The 14,264-nt window shown below is 38.7% G+C and overlaps 1 protein-coding gene across 4 annotated transcripts in view; it reads left to right on the plus strand.

Annotated features, from left to right (window-relative positions):
* KIT (KIT proto-oncogene, receptor tyrosine kinase) overlaps window positions 1–14,264 on the plus strand; it is an 82,574-nt gene that overhangs the window by 42,793 nt on the left and 25,517 nt on the right. For all 4 annotated transcript variants that reach the window (XM_032151289.2, XM_032151304.2, XM_032151280.2 and 1 more), the window contains exons 5-7: window positions 2,882–3,053; window positions 6,257–6,446; window positions 8,574–8,689. In XM_032151289.2, coding sequence (XP_032007180.1) covers window positions 2,882–3,053; window positions 6,257–6,446; window positions 8,574–8,689 — 478 coding nt within the window. The remainder of the gene's footprint in view (window positions 1–2,881; window positions 3,054–6,256; window positions 6,447–8,573; window positions 8,690–14,264) is intronic.

Below are 14,264 nucleotides of genomic sequence, written 5' to 3' on the forward strand. Positions count from 1 at the left end.
GGATGATATCTTGCTAAATGAAGCCTGCCCTTGACTGGTAGAATGGATTGTACCATAGACTTACTCTTTCAAACAAATGACTCAGAGAAACATTTTAGTTTTTGTATCATATAATGTAATAAAAACAATAGCTTATGTATGGATTTTTGGCTAACCTTACAGAATACAATCTCATATTAATTGGCTTTCTATAATCCTTGATTTCAGATGAGAGAACAATTTAGACTGGGTGTGCATTTGAGCCTCTGTATAACTTGAACATTACCCTTTTTTGAGATGAGAAATTAAATTGCCCCAGGCAGTTTTGTTCTGAACCATTTTTCCCAGGAGCCTTGCATGCCATTCCCAATTAATCCACTGGTGCTGGTAGATAAGCCTTCACTGTTAGGAGCTCTTTGGGGAAATCCCAGTGTGCACCTCCAAGGGTTAAGGAAAACCAAATCACGTGCAAACAATATGTAATGTGTGACTTGCAGATGGGGCTCATGGCTGTCTGCCAAGGTTCATCCATGAATCTTTTATTGATATCTTTTGGCTTAATTTGGAATACTATTAGCACTATCAAATTATTAAAAAATCCATAATATTTTATTCTGACGCTTTGGAATAAGTTTAATTCACAATGTAATTTAGGGTAAAGTGACTTTTTAGCATTGTTGCCATTGTTTAAGCGCAAGGGAGTCTTGGAGTTTGTTCAATACTGTTAATCTTGGTTGGTTAGCTTTCTTAATGCCTCTAAACCCTCGCATTTTTACTTGCTTGTAATCAGAATTTTTGACAGTATCCTAAATTATGGGCTTTGGGTTTGGATGTTCATGCTGCATCTCTTATGACTGCACTATTCCTTTCGGCGGTGACAAGTTCAGAGGTCCTGTTTGAGTTCTGTTGTGGACTCTTGGGCTCTTGAAAGAACTAGAAGGAAGATACCTTAAATTGAGACTTTGATATGTTATCTGTCCATTGTCACTCTGCCTTTGTGGAGAAGTCTGTGAAACTATGAACTGGGAAAAGCCAGTTTGAAAATGTCCCTTCACCTTGCTCTTACATCTTCTTGACAATTGATCTTATGCTGTGAAATGGTAGATTTCTGCCAATTATTAGAAGACTCTCTTAGGAGGGGGTAGTAGGAAATCTACATAGTGTTACAAACTAGAAAAGCCTTTAAATATAGTTTTGTTCCCACATACCCTTTTAGAAACAAAAGTTAAGACTAGTGATGCTCTTGACTTACCTAAGATCTCACAATTAGTTAACAGCAAAGCAGGTTTCTGTTCTTTTTAGTTTGAAACATTCAGCTTCAGTAGTCAACTTTTACGTGTGGTTACTTTAATGTAAAAATATTTGTAAAACCATAATAACATTAAAAAATGGGTATAATCCCACCATCATAGATAGCAATGCTGTGTAATAGAAATACATGAACCTTATATGTAATTTTAAATTTTCTAGTAGGTACATTACGTAAAACTGATTTTAATAATTTATTTCATGATGTAATGAACATAAAAATTACTAATTAGGTGTTTTACATTTTTTTAAATACTAAGTCTTCAAAAGCCAGGACATATTTTATATTTACAACACAACTTACTTTGGACTACCAGATTTCAAATGCTTCGTAGTCCCAAGTGTCTAGTCCTTATAAATGCTATATAGTCTGCATTTTTTCATATTTTTTTCTCTTTTCCCCTATGCATATGTATTATCACATGATTGCAATTTTAAGGTACATTCAATTTGTGCTTTTTAAGTAGGTAAACACCTCTCTTATAGTCATAATGCTGTACTTGATACACATTTAGGTCGTTTCTGAGTTTTTACCACAACCAACATGTTGGAGCTTTTATTTTCTGTTGAGCAATTTCCTTGAGTTAAATTTGCTGCAGTTGATCAGAGTGTATGAACATCCTGGTAAGCTCCTTTCCAGAAGGATTTTTCTGATTTATAATACTGTCAGATGCTTTAACTCTATTAGGTTTACCAAAGCCTTGCCAAGGAATCACCCTTGATCTCATTCCATGTCAGTATTAGCTCCTTTTACTTTAATTGGTTGTTTTTTTTTTCCCCATTGTAATATGAGTTTGTGTACATTACAGAAGATTTGGAAGATGCAGAAAGCTATATTCGACTTTAATCTTTTCAGAAAGCTGCTGTAGCTTATGTTACGGTTTCCCCATGACTTTTTAAATACAAGAAATCTCTCCATGTCTTGTCTGCAGACAAAAAATGAGTGAGATGGTGATATCACAAGGGTAAATTCACAACCTTTTCTTTTCAGCTCATGCTTAAATAATTTGGGCCTTGTTCTTAGATGTCTCTTATACCTTGGAACTCCCTTCAGTAGTTCACAAGATTCTGCTGGGTGAGAACTGCAGGATGAGTTTCCAAGCTAGGTGTTGACATTGTGATTCTGTTTTCATTCTTGCAAATAATAACTTTTAATAAAATAGAACATTATTGTTATTAGCAATGTGTTCGCTCTCAGTCGTTGGGACATAGAATAGAAAAAGATATAACAGGACATGACAAAAATATGCTGACTCATATTACAAAATATCAGTATCCCATAATATTTCATATATAGCAACTTTTAAAATTTAGCGTTGCATAGAATTTGGAATTATATATACTAGGGTTAAGAAATGAATTTTCATTTTTTTCCCAATCGTTAATAATGACTGTCTTTCAACATAATCCTGTAATATGAAGTGTTCCAATGACAGACTTGTCATGATGCTTTATTATTCTTACTTACTTAAGTAGTGTATAATGAAAGCTAATATGGAGAAGTTAATTGCTGCTATTTTTAATTTATCTAGGAAAGATTCTGAATATAAATTATATGGTAATCTTCATTTTTTTTCTCCTTTTCTGAAACCAGCAAACTAAACTACAGGAGAAATACAATAGCTGGCATCACGGTGACTTCAATTATGAACGTCAGGCAACATTGACTATCAGTTCAGCGAGAGTTAATGATTCTGGAGTGTTCATGTGTTATGCCAATAATACTTTTGGATCAGCAAATGTCACAACAGCCTTGGAAGTAGTAGGTAAATACCTCTATGGGAATGTTTAAATTACTGGCAGTAGTGAAAGAAGAAATTATTAGATAGTTTCCTTTTTATGTAAATGGAATGTTGAACAGATTCTTAGAATTTTGTTATCACTGAATGAATGAATGAAAATTATCATTGTAGCCTCTTGCAATGAAAGCACAAAACCAAAATCTACCAGTTTAGTGGAGGAAAGTGCAAAGCTGTTACTAAAATTGTTCAAACCTATTATTTGTGCACCCCACCCTCCTTTCGCCACCAAACAAAACATAAGTTGAGATTTTTCAAAAATGCTAGTGCTTGCTGAATGACTTGAGTTTGGAAATGGATGTAGAATTTATCAAGGAGCACAAATGCTTAGAGCCTGAAGTACTTCTCTGAAACATTTGGTAGGGGCTCTGCCCCTTGGTTTATTGTTTTGCCACTCATCAGATCTAGTTCCTTCTAGTAAGGACTGAATTGGACTTTTCCTCCCTAGTATGCCCTACCTCCTTATCTCACCTGTTCTCTAAGCATAAAGATTATAGCATAAACCTTCAGGAAGGAGTGCCATTGGGACACAGGTCATTGGTTCTACAGAGCATAAAGTACAACATGGTAGTCTGTCCCTGGACCCCATCATATCTGGTATGCACAGTTGGTTTAGCCTTATTGTCTCTACTCTAGAAATTTCACTAAATATTTATTTTCCAATCATCTTTATTTAAAGAGAGCAGAGCATAGTGAGTTTCTTCATGCTTTTGATTTACTGAGAATAATAATTATTTTAAAATTACTTCGTTTACAATTTTTTTTTGTCTTTTGAGTATTGTTTGAATTTAATCCATTTTTCTGTCTTTTTAGTACAACCATATTCCTAGTGCTTGACTTTCATTAAATACTTCTAGGGTGGCAAAATTCTTTATCAAGAACAATAATAAAGTGATGCGGTATTTGTTTTCGTCTCTTTCCCCGCCTCACCAAATTTCTTCAATAATTTATGTAGCAGTATTAAAGCTTTGTGATTATCCCACAATAATCTCGTAAAATTTTGGCGTTTCTGCCCATGTTATAATGGAAAGTTTCTCCCCAGACTGAACATGGAAAAGATACTTTACTTGCAATTATAGTCAGCACACAGAAAGTGTACTACTTTGTTCCTAAACATGATTGTGAACCATTTATTAATTTGAATAGAAGGCTATGCTTTTAAAATATTAAACTCCATAAGCACTAATTTGCTAAGTTGATTAGGGAGCATGTTGATATATCAGCTTCAGCTCCAGAAAGCAATTAGTAAGGATGTTTTGAGAACATTGTTGTATGTAATCGGATTTTTAAAATCCATTCATCAATTTCCAAGAATTATCACTGTATGACTGGAAGGACTTGTGGCTGTGAAACCTGAATCTGGTTTTGTATTGTTTTGAGAATGGGTTGAGGTGGAGCAGGAACAGGAGGAGACAAACAGAAAAGTAATTTTTTAGTGGCTGGGAGAAGGATTTGGATCCATCATGGAGTGATGAAGAGAACAAGGCTTTGAGATCACTCTTTTTTTAAGAAATAATTTTTTTACTGTGTATTTTTAAGATACACAACATGATGTTATGGGGTACATACAGTAAAAAGATTACTATAGTGAAGCAAATCAATGTATTCATCATCTCATAAAGTTACCCTTTCTTTATTTTTGGTTTTGTGATAAGAGCTGTTAACATTTTACCTGGTTTTGAATTGGAAGCTCTGCCTGTAATCCCAGCACTTTGGGAGGCTGAGGCGGGCAGATCTCTTAAGCCCCAGGAGTTTGAAACCAGCCTGAGCAACATGGCGAAACCCCATTTCTACAAAAAATACAAAAATTAGCCAGGCGTGGTGCCACATGCCTGAGTTGCAGCTACTTGGGAGGCTGAGGCAGGAGGATTGCTTGAGCCCAGGAGGTGAGGCTTTAGTGAGCTGTGATTGTGCCACTGTGCTCCAGCCTGGGCAACAGAGGGATACCCTGTTTCAAACAAAACAAAACAAAAGAGTAAATGTAAAGTATTAAGTAAAAGGTATGCTAAAGTACTTAAAGCAGTTCTTAGCACATAGTAAGCACATAAATGGTGGCCATAAAAATAATATTAGCAATTACTTTGTTGCTCTCTTTTTCAAGATATTTTTTATATTATTATATAACCTTTTCTAAGGACTCCATTATTTATTTAACCAGTTCTCTATTTTGCCATTTTAAAAATTATTATAATAGCGTATAATAGTGTAAATAGCACTTTTTTTTTTTTTTGGCCTGTAGCTATCTATCTCATTTTAAGAAGAGTTCTCAAATGGAAATTACAAGATTTAATCAAGGAATAGATAATTTAAAAAAAAATCTATATTGCTAAATGCTTCCTAAAAGAATTGTGCCAATTTACAGTGTGTAATTCAGCATGCTACTTTTACCACACTTGCAAAATTATTGAGTTTAGTTAAAATTAGTTTTGCTATTTTTAATAAGTGAAAAGTGATGTCTTATTTTAATTACTAGTTTAGCTAAACATTTTTTCTACATTTTATTCTCCTCTTTTTCTTGTTATTTTACTATATAGACATTTAAAAATATTTATGGATTTAAATTTGTCTTCTATGATGTTTTTCTTCTGTTGCTTCTAAAAAGCCTAGAAACTTCCCCTCTGTAGAAGTTTCATAGGAGTCAATTGTTATTTAGTTAAAAATAACATTTTATTGTTAAAATGGTCTTTGATTTATCTGGGATATATAAGAAGACCTAAGGTTATTTTTCTTCAAATACTAAAGAACATTCTTTGAACATTTTTATTAAACATTAGGGCTCTCTTTTTTTTCCCTTAATTTATGACACCTTATCACATATATAATAATATTGGGTCTGTGTATGAACTCACTATTTATTCCAAATACTTTTAACCTAATAAACATCAAGACTAGTAGATTTAGAAGACTTTTAAGATGGTGATAGATCTTTAAGAGAATTGCTTAAGAGACAGCGATGGGAGAATCAGTATTTCAAATGTGTATCCTTTCTCACTTGTGACAGTGATTCTACAAGAGCAAAATAAAATGAAAAACAGCTAGTTAAAATTCTCTTATTGCCAATTAATACTGGAAATCAACCAATTATCTTTGTAATTCCAAGATGAGGTTCTGCGTTTTTGTCCAGTAGTTGTAGATAATGGTTTCTTTCTGTCTTATTTCATTCTAATTAGATAAAGGATTCATTAATATCTTCCCCATGATAAACACTACAGTATTTGTAAACGATGGAGAAAATGTAGATTTGATTGTTGAATATGAGGCATTCCCCAAACCTGAACACCAGCAGTGGATCTATATGAACAGAACCTTCACTGATAAATGGGAAGATTATCCCAAGTCTGAGAATGAAAGTAATATCAGGTAAGAAACCGACCTTGCCCTGGGGGATTACACATTACCCCCTTTTCCACTGGGCTTATCAGATCTTATTTCTGTAACCCATAAATCCACGAGAAGATACCTGGTAAAGAAGAAAGTCTGGGGCTGCCTCCTGTGTCCTCATCCTAGTATTCCATTTTGTTGTGTGTTTAGAGCATGCACACTCTTGCACACGCGTGCACACACACACACCTGTGTGCCTCAGTTTTCTCACTTGTAAAATGGAGGACAGTTCTCTAGAGATCTGAGCTTAGCTCAAAGCAGTAACTGGCATGTACTCAGGATACAGCAAGTTTCTTCAGAGAAAAAGGGAAGTCAGTACCTATAATTGTTTATTAAAGCTGTAAGAAAACTAAGAGCTAAATAGCTTTGCTTCAGGCAGTGAACCCATGTTCTGTTACACTAGACCTCTCATTTGATCCTCAAAACATTATAGTAAAAATAGTAGCAATAGTAATACTTCAGGTAAGACATAAGTGCTTTTTTCTGAAGCATGGTTCTAAGTACTTGTATTCACCCACTGACCTGAAGCCTCACAGACTTTGTGAGTAGACATTCTTATTTCCCACCATTTTTATAGAAGAGGAGACAGAGGTACAGAGGGGTGAAGTAATTTGACCAAGACCGAATGGCTAATAAGGGCTAAGTGCCTGGACAGGGTTTTGCTCTATTTTTCCAGTCAGGACTGTTGACTCTTGGAAAAATACAGGTGAGAGATGATAGCGTCCCGGGCCAAGGACTAAAGGTTGGAGGGAAGAGGATAGATGTGGGAGGTCTCCAGGTGATTGAGAGGGCAGGAGAGGCAGGGAGGAGTTGAAGATGCCTTTAGGTTGGGTGGCGGGAGACTATACCATCCAGGGAGAGGAGGAGGAGGGGGAGGAGGGGCAAGTTTCTGAGGGAAGACAGTGACTTCGGTGTGGGGTTTGTTGGGTATGAGATTGATAGTGGGGTCTTGAGTGGGATTGTTCAGATAGGAAGTATGTTTTGTCAAACGCCCTAGAAGCAGAGCCTGAGTCAGGGATTCTGAGGCAAGTGACTTATGCAGGGGGAGACTGACCAGGGAGTAGGGGAAGAGGCATGGCAGGGAAAGGAGGCAAGTAAGGATGTGGCTCAGATGACCCCAAGCCTCAGTCTTATCCAGGAGCTGAGCGGGGCTTTTGCACCTCTCCAGCTATCAGTCACTTACTGGCTGCAGACCTGGCTGCCCGGTCAGCTTCTTCCAAGGATCGTGCAAGGGCAATCCTGGGGAGAAGGCTGCCGGCAAGTGTTTGGGGGCGTGAAAGTAGCTCTGTAGAGGAGACGTGGTACAGAGAACCCTGCGCTGGAAGTAAAGACGTGAAGGTTATGAGCCAGCAGCCAGCAGCTCAGTGTGAGAGAGTGGGCTGCCCAGGGAGTTTGCATAGTGTGACAGTCGGAACACTGCCTCTGGCAAGTTGGTGTTGTGGCCCGTGTGGATCGTGTGGGTCGTGGGCTGCCCAGGGTGACACATGTACATCGGAGCCCCTGCCAGTAACCCCGACAGGGTTGTAGGGTGCTCACTGTACACAGCCCTATATGGCGGTCCTGCAAGAAGTCAGAAGCTTGAGTGGCAAATACTGCCAGGAGCACTGAGAAGTCTCCAGGGTGGAGGAAAACCAGGAGATGGGGGTGTTGCAAGAAGGAAGGTGAGCAGCGTGGACCTCGCTGAGGGCCCAGAGTGTCTGTGTGAGGGCAATGAGCACGTGCGTGCAGGGCAGGCGAGTTCAGGACGCTGCGGAGAGCAGGCTCCTGCAGCGCCATGGGCAGGGGAGGAAGTGGTGTGGGGACAGCGCAGGGTGGTGGGGGGAGGGGGAGGCAGTGGGCCAGTGGAGAGGCCGCAGCCTCTGTCAGGTTGCCTTTGTGCTTCACCATTCCCCACTCTGTGCTCTCTCACGACAGGCGTGGGTCCCAGATGGAATATGTGTGTGCCTGTGTGTGTATTTGTTAATGTGGATTTTGCTAATACTTACTGAATTAAGTGAGTTATATTTTTCCCCAAACAGGCATAGATTTCCAGGTAGAAACTGAAAAAGACATGCCTTCCAAGGCAGGCTATCCACAGGTGATTGACTAATTGTCTTTTCTTTGTAGATACGTAAGTGAACTTCATCTAACCAGATTAAAAGGCACTGAAGGAGGCACTTACACATTCCTGGTGTCCAATTCTGACGTCAATGCTTCCATAGCATTTAATGTTTATGTGAATAGTAAGTAACATGAAGGGCCCCTTTTAATTTTTTATTCTTTTAAAGTTGTGGCTCGTGTTTGTAACAGCTGCAAGGACTCAACTTGTGTACTATGTAAATAACGTTTCATGATAATCTTGACCTCCACAGAGACTTCGTGGTTTGGTGGTTAGAGTGTGTCAAAAAAACCAGTTCCTTGTCCTACATTTCACTGATCACATGACCTTGTAGAAGTTGCTCAAACTCTGTGTGCTGCCTTTGAAGTAAACAGAGGAGCCATAGAAGTTGAACATACAGTTGTTTGAGGGAAAGTGTATTATTATTGATTGTTGGAATGGGGGGCTAGCAGTTGAATAGGAGCTGAATTACTGCGTTAGGTAGGAAAGAGATGCTACCGAGCCCTGACGTGATTTCTTTGTTCAGTGCTGTCTCTTTTGAGGCTGTGATGTTATTTGTGTTTAGACTGTTCTTCCACTGAGACAAATGCAATACTGACAGGCGCATGGCTCACTACTGAGTACCATGTGGTATGTGGGAGAAGGTAGCAGATGGTTTAGGATGGGAGATGGCCATGACCATGGGCACCTGAGCACCCGAGTCCTGCACTGCTGGGGCCCTACCGACCCCACTCCTACAGCCCACCATGTCTTCGAGAAATGTCTGCTTTGAAGTTGTGGCCAAGGGAGCCCGATCATGAGCTGGAGCTTTTGCCAAGTGCAGGGCTTCTTCCTGGCTCCACTCTGGGCCCTGTGTGCATTTCCAAGGAAGGTGCCTGCCACACCATACCTGCTAGGGCAAGGGAGGCCCCCAAAGACTAGGAATTCCAAGGGAGTGGCCCAACAAATGACTATTGGAATTGGCTTTCCTGGGTGTGTGGAGGATGAGGAGACACCTGGAATATTTCATAGAGAAGAGCTTAGGAGTTATGCTGGGCACTTTATGTGTGCTGGGCTATAGGGAGTTGTGGGAACAAAGGACTGGGGCCAATTCCTTGTCTTGAAGGAGCTTACTTTCTGTACGAAGTGCTGTGTTTTTTTTTTGTTTGTTTGTTTTTGAGACAGAGTCTCTCGCTCTCTCTCCCCGGCTGGAGTGCAGTGACATGATCTCGATTCACTGCAACCTCCACCTCCCAGGTTCAAGTGATTCTCCTGCCACAGCCTCTTGAGTATCTGGGACTATAGGCATGCCACCACACCCAGCTGATACCTGTATTTTTAGTAGAGATGGGGTTTCACCATGTTGGCCAGGATGGTCTTGAACTCCTGACCACAAGTGATCACCCGCTTCAGCCTCCCAAAGTGCTGGGATTATAGGCATGAGCCACTGTGCCCAGCTAGATGTTTTGTTTGGTTGATTTTGAGACATGTTTTTGTTTTCAAACATGTTGACAAACATGTTGAGCCAGCATCTGTCTCTGTCACCCAGGCTGGAGTGATCATAGCTCACTGTATCCTTGTACTCCTGGGCTCAAGAGATCCTTTTGCTTTAGCTTACCAGGTAGCTGGGAGTACAGGCATGCACCACCACACACAGCTAATTTTTAAATGTTATTTAGAGATGGGGGTCTTGCTTTGTTGCCTAGACTGGTCTTGAACTCCTGGACTAAAGCGATCCTTCTGCCTTGTCCTCTCAAAGCACTGGGATTACAGGAGTGAGCCACAACGCTCAACTTGTGTGAAGTGATTTTACATAATTGTCTTATTTGATGCTACAGCTCAGGAAAGATGGTAGGGTGGGTGGTGTAAGCCAATGAAAAGAAATAGCTGGGCAGATTTTTTATTGCTAATCCAGAGTCTTTTGACTATTTTGAGCATTTCAAAAATTGTGTTTTCTGAATAAGACATTCATACAAGTTTAGATGAAGAAGGTCACATTCATGTAATTAAACACATATCTTTATTACTGGCCTTCCCAGAATCCTAATATGTTAGGATTCTGACTTTGCCAGAGGGGGCCATGGGATAGGATGTATGTATCCCAAACTTATTTGATCACACAGTTCTCCCTTTTCAAGGGAAACATTAATTATTATCTGAGTTCCAGCAAACAGTTTTGATTACATAGCATTTCACTGGTCCTCAATTCAAGTATCTCTAGATTAATTTCAATGTGAATCAGAAAGTAATAGTATATAGAGGCTGGAGGCGGTGGCTCACGCCTGTAATCCCAGCACTTTGGGAGGCTGAAGCAGGTGGATAACCTGAGGTTGGGAGTTCGAGACCAGCCTGGCCAACATGGTGAAACCCCTTCTCTACTAAAAATAGAAAAATTCAGCTGGGTGCGGTGATGAGTGTGTGTAATCCCAGCTACTTAGGAGGCTGAGGCAGGAGAATCACTTGAACCCCAACCCGGGAGACAGAGGTTGCAGTGAGCTGAGATCGCACCGTTACACTCCAGCCTGGGCAACAGAACGAGAGTCCGTCTCAACAACAACAAAAAAAGTAATAGTATATAGAGCTTAGTATATTACCCATGGACAAAATTACCTGCTTCTGAAAAGTCTTAATGTTCATCTCATTTAAGAGATGACCATAGGTAAATTGGTATCCTTGCAAGCATTAATATGCATATTGTTCATACAGAATTTTATTGTGGCTGCTCTTGTGTGATGCTTCTCAACCTTTCTATGTTAAAAGACTTTCTTTTCTAAGATTCCCAATTCATTGTGGATCAATACTTCTTGTAAAATATAGTAAAAATCAATTACTGGAAAAGTGAAATGAAAAAGAACAGCAATATACAAAATACAAGCTCGATTTTTTTAATTTTTTAGATTCAGTAGGTATAACAATTACTCTTTGTCAAATTGCTCCTCCTCGGTGCTTCTTCTCAGTTTCTGTATTTATCTCCTGTGCACTAGCAACAGCAGATCGTGGGTGGGGCCCACTCCACAGACCTCAGTTTGAGAGCTCAGTGGTTGGGAATTTTATGAAGTGAGGTACTTTGCGTTACCACTGTTTCCCTGGCTTTAAGTCCAAAGGGGCGTTTAAATGTGTCTCTTTTCCTCTTTTTTCATTCTTCCATTTGCCAGTGTGTGGTCTGCCAGTTGGTCATGAGATATTGACCTCAGGAAGATGTTTCTGACTTTTCTCTGGTGGGGGCAAAATTGCTACCAGGCTAATTTGCCATTCCAGCAGGCTCAGTTTGAATCAGTGCTGCTGGTGAACCCATGCTTATTTGAAACTAGATAGGATGTGTTGTTAACCTTCCAAAAGGATATCTTCTTGGATTCCCTGTAGGTAGGAGGCCTTTTCTGCATTCTGGGGTGTGGGTCTCTAATACCCACCCAGCACTTCCTGAGGTCCCGCTGTATTTCACTGCATATACAGATGAGGATCATGTTGGTCCTGACCTCAAGTTAAGCTCTTCAGAGAGTCTTTTCCTTGATATTAGTTTGTTACAAATAGCAAACTGACAAAGGCATTTATTTCACTTACCTAACACGTTGGATTTCTTGATTTGCAAACGTTTGGACAGAGGTAGTAGCATTTATGTTTGAGCTTTAAATGGTCTATGAGCTACATCCCAGTTGCTCTTTACAGATATAGTTAGCTGATTTGTTTGTTGATTTTTTAACTGAAAAAAATTCTAGTTAACATTATTATGTGGTAGTATTTTTAAAAATTTTATTTCAGTAGTTTTTGGGGAACAGGTGGGTTTTAGTTACATAGATAAGTTCTTTCATGGTGATTTCTGAGATTTTGGTGCACCTGTCACCCAAGCAGTGTACACTGTACCCATGTATAGTCTTTATCCCTCACCCCCCTCCCACCCTTCTTCCCAGATCCCCAAAGTTCATTCTGTCATTCTCATGATTTTGCATCCTCATTGCTTAGCTCATGAGGTAGGATTTTTTTCATGTTAAATTTTAAAATCAAAAGCTAAAATAATTCTACAGTTTTCAACTTAGAATAGTTGTGGCCTTTTTGACATCATTTTAGCTGAGGCAGTTACATATGTAGGTGTACTGTATGGTTTATTTTGTAAATAAGCTCAGCCTCAAGGACAAACGGGATTGTGTTCAAAAATCAGAATTGATAAAAATCAGAATAATGAATGCATAGTGTTTGTTAGTGCAGAAATTCAGCCTACTTTTACTCTGTGACACTAATGCATAATTGCTTAATAGATTCATCTGCAAGAAATGCTATTGAAAATCCTCGATTTGGCATGGTTAAATGTTTGGCGGCTGAAAAATCTATTTGTTTTGAAAATTCCACATGTAAATTTCAGTATATTGAATGTGGGGAAGGGGCATGTTTTAATTGCTTATATGGTAGACTTTAAAAAAATATTGTGCTCTGACAATTTGTGTTAAGAAAACACGTATATAACATGTTAAGCTTGAAAATGTTCTAATACTGTTTCTAACCTCTCTAATCAAGCCATGATTTACATGGGCCTATTAAACTGACTCAGTGACATTTAAGGTGGTTTATAATGGCCAAGAGCCATTATAACATGGTTGCCATCTTTGAGTAGAACTTCTGGTGGAAAGTGATAGGAATTCTCATTAAAAAACAAAGCAAAACCAAAAATTAGTGATTATATCTGCATTGAATTTGCATTACTCTAATTACTTTTGGAATTGCTTATCCAAGATGTGTATAGACATCAAATTTTTAGATCTGAAATGTTTGATATCCTTCAGTGAAAATGCTGATTTGTTTTTCTTGGAAATGAAAATCAGGAAAAAAGTAGAGTTTTGAAACGTCACCTCAAAGTGCCTTCTTAATAGGCATTACCCTTTCCAAAATTCTTGGAAATATTAGAAAAAAAAGACATTGCCAAGATGCTATGGGTAGCTTATGCTACTTATTTAGGAACTGATGGCCTCTTTGGTTATATTAAATGTCACACAATGAGGTTTTTTGCCAGGTCCAGGACAAATAAAAGGCCAAATATGCACTTTAATCCTGATACACCCATTTGGCTTTTTTCCCCACTCCATCTAGTATTTCTTGAATAAATAACAAACTTGATATTGGACTTAAAGGATAATCAGTAAAGTAAATATTTTGTAGGTTTATTTTGGCTTCAATTTTAGATACCCATGTGAATCCTGAAATAATTTACATAATTATAGAAATAAATTATAGTTGATATGATAAGCCAGTTGTTTTTCAAACCTTTGGAATGATTTTAAGAAGATCCTGTAACCTTAAAGTGGATAGTTCAAAACATGATCTGGTAGCATTTCCAGGGTGGTATTTTGCATTTAAAATATGTGGCAAATGGTATTTAAGGATCATAAATAGATCCCTCTCCCATTTTAAAGGCTTATCCTTTAATGATGAGCTTCAGCCAGTGCAGTGGGAGTACTGTGATCCTCACGTGGTGGTGACGGGGAGGCAGACATTGAGAACTGAAGGGCTCCCTTTGATCACTAGCCTTACATAGGATGCATTTAACGTTGAGCTAGATTGGAAGCCCAAGTGACTGCTGAAGTATGCCAAATTAACTCAGAAGTCACCAATTTCACTCCATTTATGGAAGGGTATTAACCGGGGGTTGAGAAACAATTTAAGGAAATGTTAAATAATGTATTATTTCCAAATCACTGCATCATATAATTAACATCCTACCTGTTGTTAGC

This window comes from Hylobates moloch, unplaced genomic scaffold, assembly GCF_009828535.3.
Source record: "Hylobates moloch isolate HMO894 unplaced genomic scaffold, HMol_V3 SCAFFOLD_2, whole genome shotgun sequence".
Classification (NCBI taxonomy): domain Eukaryota; kingdom Metazoa; phylum Chordata; class Mammalia; order Primates; family Hylobatidae; genus Hylobates; species Hylobates moloch.